We start from the raw sequence: 15911 nt of genomic DNA on the forward strand, positions 1-15911 counted from the left end.
CCAGGCTCCTGCCCATGAATCAATATCTCTTTAATGCATGGCAGTATCTTCTGAATATTTATGTAAAGTGTGTTTCGGAGGGGATATCACAAGGCGAGCGAGCGAGGCCTGGGTTTGAAGATGGCCCCAGTGCCAAAAATCTGACATTGAACAAAATGTTCACCCAGCGGGGGGAGAGAGCTGCGCTGGCTGGCTTTTGTCTCTTGCAGTGTCATTTTATTTAGTTGGCAAACGCACTGTAAGCAATCAGAAAGTTAGAATAGGAGGGTCTTCATCCAGTCTTGTGTCTTATCATGACGCCTATTCAAGATGTCTCTGAGCTCCCATACGCACATATTGGTTTCTGTTGAAATGATGTCTGTGTGTTTGCGTGAGAGAGGTAGAGAGAAAGTGAGAAAAAGGAGAAAAAAAAGAAAGAAGTTGGTTTAAGTGATTTTTTTTTTTTTCCATCCTTGGGTCTGTGAGTTTTAGTATGTGAGAAAACTGGAAAGGGAGAAGGAGAGTGAGACTAACAGTGAAAGAACGAAAGGACAAGAGTGAGGACTTGTTCCTTCCCATTTAAGTTATGTTAGTCTTTGTGTGTTTTGTGTGTGTGTGTGTGTGTGTGATGGAGAGAGAAGTGTTAGCAGCGCGTGAGGTTTGGCTGTGAGTGATTTCCTGGGTGTTCTCCTCAGCGTGCCCCTCCCTGTTTACCCGGCCAGAGGAATTCGGGCTGTTTGTTCAGCGCTGTATATGCTTGCAGTGAACATCTCCAAATGCCAAGAGAAAAAGAAGAACAGGAATCATAGAGCCCCACTGTGTTCAAGCCGGTTCAGAGAGTTGAAAAATTATAGGAGTGTGTGTTTGTGTTTGAATGAGTCTGCATTTTTGTGTGTGTGTGTGTGTGTGTGTGTGTGTGTGTGTGTGTGCTTGTTTGCTTGTTCGTGCAGCTCCACGCCCAGCTTGGTTCTGTTAGGAGTGTTTGATTTTTCTGCTAAAATATTCGTCTTGGAGTGAGAACAAAAATGGGCCAACTACGTTCCAATTACATAACAGACCAAAAAAAAAAGAAGACCGAATGAGCGTGAAAAGGAGAGGAGAGGGAGAATAAGTGAGTGAGTGTGGAAGAGAGACAGAGAGGGGGTGAGTGCGAAAGATGTGTGGTTTTGGGACCAGGATAATAACTATCCCCCAGAAAATCAGGGAGTCAAAAATGTGTCTGGCAAATGGCTGACTTACTGTCCCATAAACCCATCGGACTCTGGCTGGGCTTTGGCTGGGATCTGGCTGAGGCTTTTGGCAGGGTGGTCCTTGTGAAGCCTTGATTAACTGGGCTCGCCTCTGGCAAGTCTCCATGGTTACAGCCAAGGAAAGGTGCCCCGGGCTCTTCAACGCTTTCACATTTATTTTCTCAATAAATTAATAAATAAGCATGCACTATTATTGTCTTATTGAGAAAGATTTTTACGGCGTTATTGAAAGCATTACTAGTCCGATTTAGCCGCTTTTACGAGTCCATTAAAGCTGCAAAACAACTGAAATGAGTTAAATTGACTTAATAATTACATTGTGAGGACTGAAGATGCGTTACAGGCAAACAAATAATTTTTGTGGTACAAAATACTATAAATCATTGCCTAGTGCACAGTTTCTATACTAGAGGAAAATTTGTCTGATCCTGAAAACTTTTAAGTATTAATAAACAATGTCTTTATGTTTTTTTCTTCTTCTTGAGATTGGTTATGGTGCAGTAAGGAGTTTGCATCTGTTTTGAAGGGCTCAAAATGTTCCATAATTTTCTTATTATTTTGCAGTGACGGTATTATATGAACAACACATATTTCATATGCCTCATGTTTGTCCATCTCCTCCTCCAACAGGACCATGCCCTGACTGATGACACCGTGCTGAATAAGATCAACCTGGCCGAGCCAGAGGAGCATGAGCTGCCTAACCTGTCGGCCGAAGAGCAAGCAGTCATCCTGGGTGTCTGGTGAATATCAAATCTCTCCCTCCCTCTTAATTACTGTTGGGGTGAATTACCGTAAGGTTTGGTGTACCAAGGTGTTTTCATGAAAAAAATCCATGGCCTTAACATGGCTTAAGTGTTACCAGAGATGGTTGATAAAGCAAGACTATTCATAAGAGGGTAAATTCTGGCACGTTGTGACGTGGGGTTCGAAGCAGTCACGCCCATTTAGGAGTCTAGCGGGAGGTCCAGTGTCTATGTATTCCTATGGGAGAAATTAACATTTTCATGGAATATGACCAATCCCTTAGCCCTACATTCAGCGATGTAAGTTTTGAACCTATTTTCTAGAAACAATTTCCGACATTGAAATTGTATTTTCCAACGAACCAAATAAAGACAAAAATAGCTTTGTTTGTGATCTGTCACTGTCTCCTCAAAGCTCTGGTGCACAGCCACCTGTTCTCAGAGGCTCTAGACTCAGAGATGGTTGATGAACTAACCTAACATATTTTTTGCTAGAACTAGTAGACTACCACAAAGTTGCTGAACATATGTTATTTCAGGTTTGTTTGCAACAATATATAAGTTTAACCAAAGTTCTTAGCTGCTAGCTAGCTAGCGAACATTCCCATTCACTTTACGTTTACTGTGCTAACGTAAGCTAGCTAGCTAGCTAGCTCGGTTAACAGGGCAAAATTAAATTATTCATTCCGTGTCCGAAAGAGTGTTTCATTGGCATCACACACAAACAATGACTAAAATGGTATACAAAATTATATGTATATGTTATTATTGCTTATTCAGAGAAAAGTTTATGTTTTGACACGCCTATTTAGGAGTTCGGAACTAGTGCCATTTCGTTCCATTGGTGAATCGTCTTATGATTCATCTTAGTTAACTATAGAATATTTGGTGTTACTTTACACCTTCTTCCTCGTTTTGGGAATTGGGATCTATCTGGCAGCCGCGGCCTACTGGTTAGCACTTCGGACCTGTAACCGGAGGGTTGCTGGTTCGAACCCCGACCAGTAGGAACGGCTGAAGTGCCCTTGAGCAAGGCACCTAACCCCTCACTGCTCCCCGAGCGCCACTGTTGATGCAGGCAGCTCACTGCGCCGGGATTAGTGTGTGCTTCACCTCAGTGTGTACACTGTGTGCTGTGTGTGTTTCACTAATTCACGGATTGGTATAAATGCAGAGACCAAATTTCCCTCACGGGATCAAAAGAGTATACTTATATACTTACTTATCTGGCCCCGGCCCCTTTTCACACACCGTTCACCTGCTGCTGGGTGCTGCAGCTGACCAATCAGCTTGCTTGTCTGTGTCTTTATGAAGAATCGTCCCACCCCATGGTACTCAGGATTGGTTCTGTTCCCTTATGACGCACTGATGGACTGATGCCTTGTCAAAAACATGGAATGTTAGACAGTCTTCATTTCCATGCATACTCGGAAGACAACATTAACAATTGCACATTACGTAATTCACTCTCTACACACACCTACACACACACACACTCACCATAGTCCTACATACCTCATTTTTAAAGACTGCATCTGGCTTTTCACAATTCCAGCATTATCACCTCTTGAATGTGTTAATAAAATTACATACCGGGCCTTTACAATGCACACATTCTTCATTGCCATTACCCAACTGTGAGCATACTCCATTCCCTCCAAACTGTAATGCTGATATTTATGGGCCCACCTTATGTTCCAATATCAATATTTTTAGCGATAACAAAGGGTGATGTATTGTTAGCGCAAGTTTTGTCTTCCCAGTCTGACGGGGCACAAATCACCCGCAGGTACAGCCACACTGTAGCCACAGTGAAATAGCGATATGTGGTGTCAAGAAATACCAGCAAGATCTACGTTTTCTCAAGCTTTTTTGCCATGAAAAGAATAGCTTATGCTCAGTAATTTGCAAGGGTGGGGATTATTACAGTGTATTAGATGGGGTGGGTGAAGGGAAATGAATGTGACCCTCTAAGCTATGGCAAGCCAGAGGCGCCAAGCCAAAGAGTATAGTTACTTCTATACTCTTTGGCCAAGCCTTGATTGAAATCATTTTCTTTACACACACAGGGCTCTCCAAACCAAAGGATTACATAGAGTGGCCATGAGATGCGAGGGAACATAGATGTGTTCTCCATTTGAGGAACGTAATCGATTGCGGACATCCCTTAATGTGAGCTCTTGCTCACTTGGAATATATCCGCTACTGGAAGCATGGAGTGTGTGTATAAGTGCAAGACACGAGAGACGACTATGGTTGCATATATGTGTACAGGGCTCATTTTTCAAAATGAGGTGGGGGGGATTCCCCCTTTAAGTGCTTCACATAGGGGGGGGATTAATAGAGTTTGGGGGGAGGGGGCATACATTTTACAAACCGAAATTGCGTTTTCCTTATTACAGGCGTCAATGAGAGAACAACATAGTCTTTACTTACATGATTTTGGTTTTGATTTTCTAATAGGAGTAAGTGTTTGTGACAACAAGTCATGATAAATTTGATAATGTTTGATCACTGTTTTGGTATGAAGCTTTTCATGTAATGAACCTTTCACGTAATGAATGCGCACTCTAGAAAGTGCCAGTAGGCCTACAATGAGCTCTGTGTCTGGAGCAATCGATTACGTTCCTCAAATGGAGAACACATTTACTGTATGTTCCCTCGCGTCTCATGGCAAAATGGTTAAGTGCACGTGTGTGTGTCTCTGCATGGGATGTGTGTGTTTAAGTGCATTGTTTAATAGTATGCATGTGGGCTTTTACCTGTATACTTACAGTATGTATGTATGTTTGAGTCAGTTATTTAGTGTGTGTATTAGATAGAGTGAGAGTGCTGAAGTGTGTGTGTGTGTGTCTGTGTGTGTGTAGGTCTGCGGGTGTGTCTCTTAGGGTTTATTCACTTCTGAACTCTCTTATAAATTATTTTTCAGGCTGCATCTTGTACGTGTTACAGATTCATTTTGTAAAGGTCTACTTGACATGGTCTTGGCCCGGAGCTTGTTATGAGGATGGTTTTTACAGTGTTTTTGGAAGCTCTTCTCTGTGATTGAAAAAAGAAGCCCTTTTTTAAATATAAAAAGCAGCAACCAAACCCGAAAGAGTTTTTTTTATTTTTTAATAATCCCACAATTTTGGAGAAGCCCAGCAGTTTTATTATCAACAATGTTATTGCAGCTCAACATAGTACATCACGGTTGTAATGATGCTAAGGTTTACTGTTTCTCCTTAGCCTTTGTTGAGATGTTGCTTCTGTACATTTTTGGTCCTCGGTTTACGTGCGTGTGTGCTGGAGGCAGTGCATTTGCTTTAACACGCATTGAGATCTCCTGAAAATATGCCCTCACGTTTCCATACACCACTGTAACACTCTTTCTTGCTCTCCCTCTCTCTTTCTCTCTCTACTTCTCCTTCTCCCTCTTTCTCTCTCTCCCCCCCCCTCCCCTCTACCTCTCCTGTCCTGTCCTGTCTGTCTTCTCTCCTTTACCCTGGTAAGGTGTCAAAAGAATACATCTCCTTATCCCTCCTCATCTGCAGTATCTGGTAGCTCAGGTATGCACTCTATGCATCCATTTTGGATTTGCTTATACTGGTAGATCAACTTCCTGTTTACATTAGCACAAACAACTCTTTTCTATAGACATTGTCTTCAACACCTTGTCTCTCGGGGCGCGTTTCAAAATAATGGACGGTGCTGATATACTAAAACATGAACAGAGCACTGCCTCGGAGAGAAGGTGGAATGGAAGCAATGAATGGAGGAGTTAAAGATGAGAGATGTTGCCTGTGAGTGATTGGGTGAGAAACGGGGGCATGGAGAAAGAGAGAGATGGGGGAGCAGGACCGAGGTGGGTGGGTCAGGGGTCAGGGTTTGGGCTGCTGTCCGGTCTCATTAGTCTCCATGGTGTTGCTGAGGTGGGCGGCTCCTTTGCCCTCAGCGCCCCACTGCTGATGTCAGCTTCAGGCCCAGCATCTCCGGTCAAGGCCCACAATGTGACCCACACTACCACAGAACTTTTTTTGAATTTACTTTCACTTGTGTTTTGTGGCTATTATACGTCAAATGGCCTTGGCACACACAATGCCATGAAATACTGGATGTAGCCTGCCTCTATGTACAAAAATCCACTAACAAACAATTCAACTGTATCTACTGTCTAGAGAACTCCACTAAAGAATCTTTTTACCATCATAATTAGACTTGATGGCTTGATAAGATGTTCCTTGGGTTGTTCTATTTCATCTTACAGAACACAACACGAAATGGTTCTAGAGGACATTACAGTGCTCTGTCTTAAGTCTAAGGGCCCGAGTTCCGCAGTGATATAGGTAGTGGGAAGCTACGTCAAGGTGGGGACTCTGAAATGGACGAGACCTCACTGGTGAAGTGACATTGAATAAACCAATCACATGCTACAAGTGTTAAATTCTGATCTTGTATTAATGAACTTAGGCCCACTCAGCCCACTTTCTGCGTCTGACTTTGCTTTGGCCACTGTGCGCATGCTGTCAAACTCGCACCCAAATCTGCAAGTCTGAGAACAATGGTCAAGTGTTTGTTCTCTCTGGACTTAAAGGTTGTATCAGCGATAGCGGGGATACGTTACTTCTGTTGATGTTCAAACAAAACAGAGAGCTAGCTCGCTACTCCATCCCGTGCAATTAAAACTCTCCTAAACACGCATCTCTTCGGTTATTGGTTGAAACGCTTTATTTTGCCTTTGAGTGGGTTGCCAATAGCCTGACGAGCCAGAACCACATTAAAATGTAGGGTCTGGGCACTCACCGTTCTCAGTCCGAGGGGCGGGATAATCAGTTGTCTTTCAAATTCCCTCTGCACTCAATAGAACAGCGGCAGCGCTATGAGTCCCATGTGCACCAGCGGAGCTAGTTGGCTAGTTCAAACGTTTGCCAACTTAATAAAAGCTTAACTCGTGTCACACTGTTCGCCAACAGCAACATCCATCTTATTTGTTTTCAAGTAGCAGGGAATTCAAGCCAAACCGTTGCAACTCTGCCATCAATCATTATGTTAAGCCCACCTAACGACTCTATACACGATTTCATTGGCCTGATTTAGTTTCGATTTCTGGTGCTCACAAGCCAACGGAGAGTTGCTAGACTAGCCCTGCCAGCAAATGTAATTTGCTGCCACTAGGGGCGCGTCTAGATTTCTAGGCTAGGTTGCCAACCCTTTTTGGTAGGAATTGTTTTTGTGTACAGATCTCGGAGCCTAGGCTGCCTACAGAGACATGTTTTTTTTGCCTGCTTATGGGGCAGACAGCTAGCGGATGAATGTGACCTTTTATGTTTGGGCCTTTTTTTGGGCCTGAAATCGCTGAAGTAGATGATCGTCCTTGGGTTTTTTCCGAATTAGTTGTTTTCTGTGACTTTTGTGACAAGATTTTTTAGCCATTTGTAGTCTTGATAAACTGCCTCTGTTATGTCATTCTCTTCTGATGCCCACACAAGCTCTGCATCTTTCCCTGCCTCGCATGGTCCACCTCAGGATTCTGGTGGAACTGACCCTTCTCTTTGTCATTTCCCATGGCGGTTCTGGGCACGAAAACAAAAAAAACCCCATCTCGACCCAATCTGCCCTCTGTCACATAATTCGTTTGACCCACTTAGTCTTGCTCGGAGGTCGTCGCATCTAACCCTTCCTGTGTCACTCAGTAATTTGGCCATGTGCACCGGCAGCACAGCGCTTGTTGTTGAAAGGCCATCGTCGTGCTCTGACGATGCTAAGAGACAAATTGCAGGGGTGTAGTAATTAGCAGGCATAATTGCAGTGGGCTAGGGGTGTAATTGAATTGACTGATGGTTAAGGATGGATTAAGAGTGAGTCCCATGAGAAGAGGAGGGCGTGAACGGGAAAATAGAGAGAGAGAGAGAGAGAGAGAGAGAGAAGGAAAAAGAGGGAAGAGATTCCAAACCTCATCGTCGCTCTCAGTCACAGAATCCGCGAATAGCAAATCACCACAATTAAAGATTGTGATTTAAATCGCACCATTATCGAGTGACTTGGCCCGTGTCGTCACAGAGCAGCATTCACTTAGCCTTCAGCTCAGCCCTGAGTCTCACCTAGCTGCTGAGGTGTAAGGTTTTTTTGTGTGTGTGTGTGCGCGTGCGTGTGAGAAACTTCACCTTGTGGACCTGAGCAATGCTTCATTTCCTCTTAGCACGCCCCCATCACCTCATAGCCCTCCCCTTCATTCCTTCCCCTGGCCACCCGCACCTTCCCACAATGCCCTGCTTCACTGCGTGTGGCTCCATTGTGTAGGGAGATGGATTTGTGTGCTGTAGCAAGGGATGTTCAGGGTCACGCCTGAATTTAAAACCGAGATGGTACAGAAGCAATTTTGAAAGCGCTGGTGCTTTATAATATCTCTTGCAGCGTTCCGAGCGAAAGAGCCGGAAAACATGCTCAGAAAAGCACTTTTAAGTCGAGTTTTGTTTCTCAGTCAGAACGCTACCGGTGGTATTGCACATTACATAAGACTGTTGTGTACCAGAACTTGCTGAGACTAACTCCTCTGTTCCAAGTGCAAACTGATCAGCGCTCACACCTAAAATGGCGACACTTTACCAAATCTTTTCACACGTTGGCAAGGATGGATGGTTGTACCTGTTTGACATCACCTTCAATCTCTCATTGTGGATTTTAAACGAGCGTGTAGTCCAGAATACTTTTTAGAAGCATTTAGCTGCCACTGAGAATGATGGTTCTGCTTCTTTCAAGGCTGTGAGGTCTGGGGCAGGCTTTGAGTCCATGGGCTCTTGAGTGGTCACTGACAAATGAAAGGCTGCGTAGAGGAGGATGATGTCTGGTTTTGGGGATTTGGGAGACTTCAGACACAAAATAGGAGCCCCTTGGTTTATGGCCTCCTTTAACCAGGATGACATGGAGCCAACAAAGCAGGCTTAAGGGATTCTCATAGCACTGTACAGGGAAGGACACACACACACACACACACACACACACACACACACACACACGCACACACACTGTATTAGTACATCAGCTAGGAGTTAAATATGAGGTGAAAATTATCTGAGAAAATATACCTTAACTGTGTGCATACAAATCTCTCAAGTTAAACACATGTTTTGTGTCTCTCTCTCTCTCTCTCTCTCTCTCTCTCTCTCTCTCTCTCTCTCTCTCTCTCTCTCTCTCTCTTAACACACACACACACACACACACACACACACACACACACACACACACAGCTTCATCTCCACACATTGTCCTTTGCTGGCTTGTCTCTGAGACCTTGGTCAGATCATTTGGAAGCGGAGATGACCATGAGGCGAGGAGACCGCTAGTTACTGTACATTCCTGCATGGCGCGTACGGGGCGTTCGAGGATAGCCGTGAGGTCGGCCCCCAGTGCAGCCACAGCGCCAACACCCGAGGCAATTATCAGTCATTACCCGAGCTCGCTTACTTGCTCTCATTCACAGATAAACACATCGTGACTGCATCGTTAACCTCCAGGTAACAGTTTTATCCGTCAGCCTCATTGTCTCACTTTTCTCTTCCTAACCAACACTGCTGTGTGTGTGTGTGAGAGGCTGTGGTCAGCAGCGCCATTTTCGGCTCCTATCCGCTTCCAGGAGCCATGGTCTGGTCGAGGGGAGCCTGCTTTCCTCCGCTGCTCCCCGGGCCAAGAGCGGAAGCCGGCCCTCAACCCCATGCTGTGTTCTCCATCAGAAATACACTAATACACTGTTATGTGGGCCCAGTATGTCCAAACCCCACATTAGACTGCGGGGCCGTGGGGATTCAGTGTGTGTTTTTTGTGTGAGAGAGAGAACAGGAGAAAGTTGGATTGTGTGTGTCTTAGAGAGGTGTCTGTGTGCGTGTGTCTGTGTGCGTGTCTGTGTGTGTGCGAGAGAGAGAGACAGACAGAGAAATTGTGTGTTTTGTAATTGTTAATGATTACTGTGGATGGCTTGCGTAGAGAACAAGCCCTGTGTTCTGTTGCACCTGGCATTCAGTAAGCCTCACTATGGCTCTAGTGGAAAAATAATAAACAACATTTTGAAAAGAGCATGGGGTAATTATTTCACCTAATCTCCATGAAATGAAACCCCACTTTAGGTTGGAAAGGGACCCTTGTTCTTCTTCCCCTGGCTTGCCCTTTATCCAAGAAAGCAACAAAAAAGCGTTTCAACGATTTTCTGACAGTGGTCTTTGCCTTTTACCTTGATCAGAGGTTGTTTGTAAAAAGCTTTACACAATAGCTTTACTACATTTATCCTTTATACTGACTGATAACATTTTGCAAAATAAAAAAATGTGCTTGTGTTTGATGAAATTATAACATTATAACAACTGATAACATTGATGAAATTCTATTTTTCTACTGTTTCTGATTTGAATGTCACATTTGCCCAGGTAGGTGTGTTTGATGGGGACAGGCACTGAGTTCATCTAGTGTTTAATATGTATGGGTAACCCGGGGGCTGCTTGTGGAGGTGGTGTGATGCCCCTCTTGATCTCACTTTGTTGAAATATGTTTTCTGTCTTTCATTTCCACTGTCTCTCCTGCTTAACTTGAACTGTGCCGATGTGTTTATGCCGCCTGAGGGTGATGGTGGTACTTTTCAACAGGTCTGACAGGTGTGTGTCTGTGTGTGTGTGGGGGGTTGTGTAAGAGATTGTGTGACAGGTGACCTCAGCAGGGTTGAGTGCTTTTAGCGTACAGATGAACTACATTTTTTTTTCTTGGTGGTGTCCTGCCATTGCCCTTGTCAAGCAATAAAAACAAAACCATGAAAGAAAAGTTGATTCACTTTCATCCGTGCGTCACTGAAGGAATCGCACACAAATCTCCTTATGGTCTATAGTGTACAGCAAATCAGTCGTGTCTCACAATTTGTCAACTCAAATTGGTTACTCTGTTCAATTTGAAATAGTACTGCCATCACTGCTCTTAACTTCACATAAATCTGGTGGTATTGAGTAAATTACCGAGGTATACCCACTGGTTGTATTTCTGATCTGGCCATGGGAAAGCCGGGGAAAGAAATAGTGCTCCTTTGTCTGCATTCTGTTGCAAGTATTGTAATTTATGTTGGGAACTGCGAGTGCAGTGCTTCTTGTCCAGTCCCAGACTCATCCAATGTTTCTCTGTGGCTTTGTCTCCGCAGCACAGACTTCCAGAAGAACAACCCCATCCACAAACTGACAGATGAGGAGCTGCTGGCCTTCACTTCAGTGAGTCTGCGGCTCCGCTCTCCTCTCCTCCTCTCTCGTGCCCCCTAATCACTTTTTCCCCCCACTCTGGCACTCTCTCTCCCTCTTTCAGTCCCTGTCAGTCTCTCTGTCTGTCTTTCTTTCTCTCTCCCTTTCTTTCTTTCTTTCTTTCTTTCTTTCTTTCTGTTTCTCTGTGTTCGTCCAACTGTCTGTCTCATTTCTCTCTCTGTCTCAGCCTTGATTTTTGTGTGTTTATCTCTGCATATTCCTATTTCCTCTCAGTCCTCTGCTCCTTTCCAATCTACCCTGTCCTTCCTTCTTTTCTCTCTCTTTCTTGCTTCTCTTGACTTCTGTCTTCACCCCAATATAATTGGTCTGTTTTTTCTAGTACCAATATTCTTGGTCTGTTTTTTTCTAGTACCAATTTTTCCTCTCAATTTCTCCCATCTATCGTTGATTCGTTAAGCTGTAATTTCCTCTCAATTTCAATCAATCAATCATTTTTTTTTAATCCTTTCTTTTCTTCAGAGCTCTCTGATTTCTCCTTTTTTTGACCCTTTCCATTTCCCCCCCTCTAGCTCTCCCTCTTTCCCCCATCTCCTCTCTCCCATGTTACAGTTGGCGTCCTGTGACTGATCCCTCTCCCTGAATCCCACATCTTCTCTTACTGTTGCCTGTCATTCCGAAACTGGATTTATGCATCCCTGTGAAAAATAGCACCTGAAAGAGTCATGCTAATGCAATGATGAGAAAAAAAACACATTAGAGGCACATTAGACACATTAGAGGATCGCAGGCCAAATCTTGTGCATTCAAAAGTTGTAGACTTGACCTGGTCAGTGAGCACTTGAGGTGAGCAATGACATTCTGGTCTCCACAGCTTAACCTCCATTGTGGAATCATTTGGGAAGGGCGTTAAATCATTATGATGCCATCTCAGGTGTTGAGAGGCTTAGCCCACATATGCCCAACAAGCTGCCGTGGCTCAAAGCATTTGAAGCCCTTTTTCTTTGACACAACCTACATCTCATTAGTTCACAAACAGGCAACATAAATCAGTCTGAAGAACCATCACATTAAGCCGTGCAAACGGGTGGTGTGATTGCAGACCGCTGTCTGTTTCTTGACGTAAACACTTCCTGAAATTGTTGCAGTTTTCTGCAGTCGCCACATACCTTTTCAGACCAAGGAGGGATTCTCGGATTGAGAGCCGCAAGTCTCACTTTTTTTCAGACTTCAGAAATGTGACAGATGGGAACTGGAGGGAGAGGGGGGGGGGGGGATTATTGGAATCCCAAAAATGTTGGAGGCGGCGGATAGCATCTCTTGCTCTCGTTGTGTATGTCCCCCTTATTTCCACCGGTTGACCTGCCCCAAGTCCATTTCTCCTCCCATTTGCTTTCTTTTTCAAGATGTCGCTTCCTTCGTTCTCTCTGTCACAAACCCTTAAGGATTTACATCACCTGATGAGCGTTTCTGAATAAAGGCCTACTGTTGTGCGTTATTTATTCGCATTTTTGCATCATTTAAGACCATTGACCTAAAACCGGATTTTAGTGCCGATGTCTGTTAGTATTTATCTACTGGTAATCACTGAGCAGTGGGTACAATTGCTCAAAATGGTGTTTATACGCTAGATGCCAGTTCTTAAACACTATTCAGTAGGACCGCAGGATTTGTCCTTTCTGACCCAGCACATCTGTGCCTTCATCTCGATTCACCTGCCGGCACATGTGCCTGTGTGTAGGTGTTTGGAACCTGCTTAGTGCACTGTGCCTGTGTGTCGGTGTCTGGAACCTGCTGTGTGCACTGTGCCTGTGTGTAGGTGTGTGGAACCTGCTGTGTGCACTGTGCTATGTTGTGTATCACGTCGCCCTGCTGTCGTCCATCTGTCTCTCGGATGCCTCCGCCGGGACCCCTAAAGTCAGGAAGCGCGAGGGCCGTGCCTTGGCCACGCTTTCTCCTGCTGCCGGGTCCAGTGGAACAGGTCCCTGTAGACCCTGCAGACCCCTGTGGGGTGGTGGACGAGTGCGTGACTGTCCGCCTCTGGAATGTTAGAATGCGGCAGTGGCGTGCACACATGCACAGTCCAGCTTCCCCATTCTCTGGAGAGTGAGAGAGCGAGGCCGTCACAATGATGACTCTTGACAAATGATCTCAAAATTCCACGATGCCTCATTGGTGGAGTTCTTGGAGATGGAAAGACAGCTGAGGCCATCAATCTGTTATTAATGCAAGTTCTTTTCACAAAAAAAAACAAGCCACTTGATCCCAAGGTGATACCCAGTTTTTAGTCTGTCGAAAACAGTGTACTTTACCTGAGCCACATCTCGAACTTTTGATGCCCATGACAAACCTCTCGATTTCTTCAAGCTACCCTTCTCTGTTACGTCCTTTGTGGTTATTCATGTAGTGCAAGTCAGTCTGGTGCTTTCAGCCAAAGCAATCTCTGGCAAACATCGACGTGTTCCTTTCCTCTGATTACCATGTTGGCTAATCCCCCTCGGTGTGCCTCGGCACTGTCAAATGTGTTTTCACTGATGAGCTTTTTTATTGAATCTTAAAATGGGCAGACAGTTTTGAGTGGTATTGTTGCAAATTATCACACATTAAGATGTTGTGGTTTGCTGTAGTCATTATTCATTACATGTAATAGCTTTGCCAGCTAAGCAATTTTAGAGATGGTGGAATCTGTGCTCATGCCGCTGTTCATTATATGTATGGCTTTAGTTTGTTATAAATCACCTTCATAGATAAATTTGAGCATGATTTATGTTTTAGTGCTCATAAATATATGATTTAAACACTTGCCCTTTTACTATTTGCATTTAGTATGTGTACTTCAAAGCTCACATATGCTCCTACCTGTATGTTCCCTGACTTGTGGTGATGCATTACAAAAAGATGTTAATTTGAACTAGGTCACCTTTTGCAAGTGAGGTAATCTGATGTGTTGCGGTTGGGTTGGTGTCCCTCAGAAGCTGAGGTGTTAACTTCCAGTGCCACATTAGGGATAATTTGCTGCGCTTTTTTTTTTTTTTATTTTCCATTTTTTTGGCTTGTACCTCGTTTGCACTCTCTCGGCTGTCTCTAATTTACGACTGTGTTATTGCCATAGTCACAGCTCTACGAAAGTCACATCCATTCATCATGCATGCTCTAGTGCCTTGTGTTTTCCGAGGGAGAAAACCCCAGCTTCTTCAGAGGCTTGATTTTGAAGCATGATATCTTTATTTCTCTGGAAGTTTGGCTTGCCTCTGCCTAGGCTCCATCCCTCTCCACTGAAACAAGCTGAATTTGATGCCTCCTCTCAACCTCAGCTTAGCCTTGGAGACCAATCAAGTCATTATTTGGGTTAAATGCTTTTACAGCCCCCTCTTCCTAATGGCAGACAGTCTCCATTTATGACAATGGAAGTTTGTCCCTGTAACCATTGAAAATTCCCTTCCAGGATGCCTTCAGCCAACACCTGATATATTATGAAATGGCTCGAAGAGTAAGTGGTGGTCTTGCCTTGTGTTTAGCTGTCTTGATCCTGCTGTTGAAACCACAGTGCCTCACTGAGCACAATCAGGTGTGGTTTCCTACATCTGTGGTTTTCCAGTGCTGGAAAACTTGGATGTCTTTCTCTTTTGGCAAGTGCGCCTCCCCCTCCTCTTCCTCCTTCTCTTCCCCAAGTTTCCCCCATCTCTCCTGCCCCCAACAGTAATTCAGCCTCCAGTTTCAACACCCGCAAGCTTGTTCAGAGGCACTCCGCTGCTTGGGAGTAGGTATGTAGGGTAATCAGATCACCGGGGTTTGACAGCCGAACCGAGAGGCTTTTAACAGGGTTCAACGAGGGTAGTCTCTGTCGAGGATGGACAAAGAGAAGAATCGGAAGAAAAGAGGATGTGATGGATGGGTATTTAAAAGCTTTAGAAAGAGAGAGGGAGGGGGATGAGCGGAAGGGAGAGGCGATAGGGGAGTGGAGAGGGAGAAGGAGAGACAGGAAAGGAGAGAAGATTGTCTCTCAAGGCTGACCCTGGGCCTGGCATAGCCACTGGCCAAGCTGCGTTTTTTTTTTTTTTCCCCTTGTCTTCAATCCCTGTGGAAAAATAATCACCGCTTTCTCTGAGGCTCTGTGAATTTAAACTCAAGCTTCCTATGATTGTGACACTGGCATGTGTCTCTGTGTGCTCCTGGGTTGACCAGTGTGACTGCCCTGGTGTACGGTGTACGGTGTGTGTGCGTGCACGCGCGTTTGTGTATACACTGTTATTTTGTTGGCTGGAGGTGCAGCAGAAGGGCTGGGCTTGTCCCACTTTCTGCACACTCTGCCCTTTCCATTTCCAACCACATCCCCTGGGGTCTGCAACTCTTCACTCCTTCGGAGCCGATTCGGTTCTGGTTAACAGTATTTTTTTTTCTTCTTTCCTTTCCTCTGTTATTGGTCTCCAGAATCAAGTAATTTTGAAGCAGCTCTCCAACGCAAACAGGTACTTATTCCTGAGTTTCATTGTCCTCCCTTGGATCAAAGGCCCCCTCATCATGAAACCTCAGAAGTAATTCTGGAAAAAAAAATCCCGACCGTTACCACCGATCCAGTGCTGTTAAGCTCCTCAAATGTCTGCACAGAGTTTAGGCCTTCCATACTACGTGCGTATTTTAAATGCAGAACCAATAATTCCCATTTTATATGGAAGGAGGAATCCAAGAATAACCTGCCTACTGGTCCATAACGGAAGGTGGGAATCATAATT

The 15911-nt window shown here is 44.6% G+C and overlaps 1 protein-coding gene across 1 annotated transcript in view; it reads left to right on the forward strand.

The window, feature by feature from the left end:
* The window catches only part of ttc27 (tetratricopeptide repeat domain 27), a 113931-nt gene that overhangs the window by 39420 nt on the left and 58600 nt on the right, over positions 1 to 15911 (forward strand). The window contains exons 8-9 of the mRNA XM_048270016.1: positions 1860 to 1972; positions 11127 to 11193. Coding sequence (XP_048125973.1) covers positions 1860 to 1972; positions 11127 to 11193 — 180 coding nt within the window. The remainder of the gene's footprint in view (positions 1 to 1859; positions 1973 to 11126; positions 11194 to 15911) is intronic.

This window comes from Alosa alosa, chromosome 18 (assembly GCF_017589495.1).
Source record: "Alosa alosa isolate M-15738 ecotype Scorff River chromosome 18, AALO_Geno_1.1, whole genome shotgun sequence".
NCBI lineage: Eukaryota > Metazoa > Chordata > Actinopteri > Clupeiformes > Clupeidae > Alosa > Alosa alosa.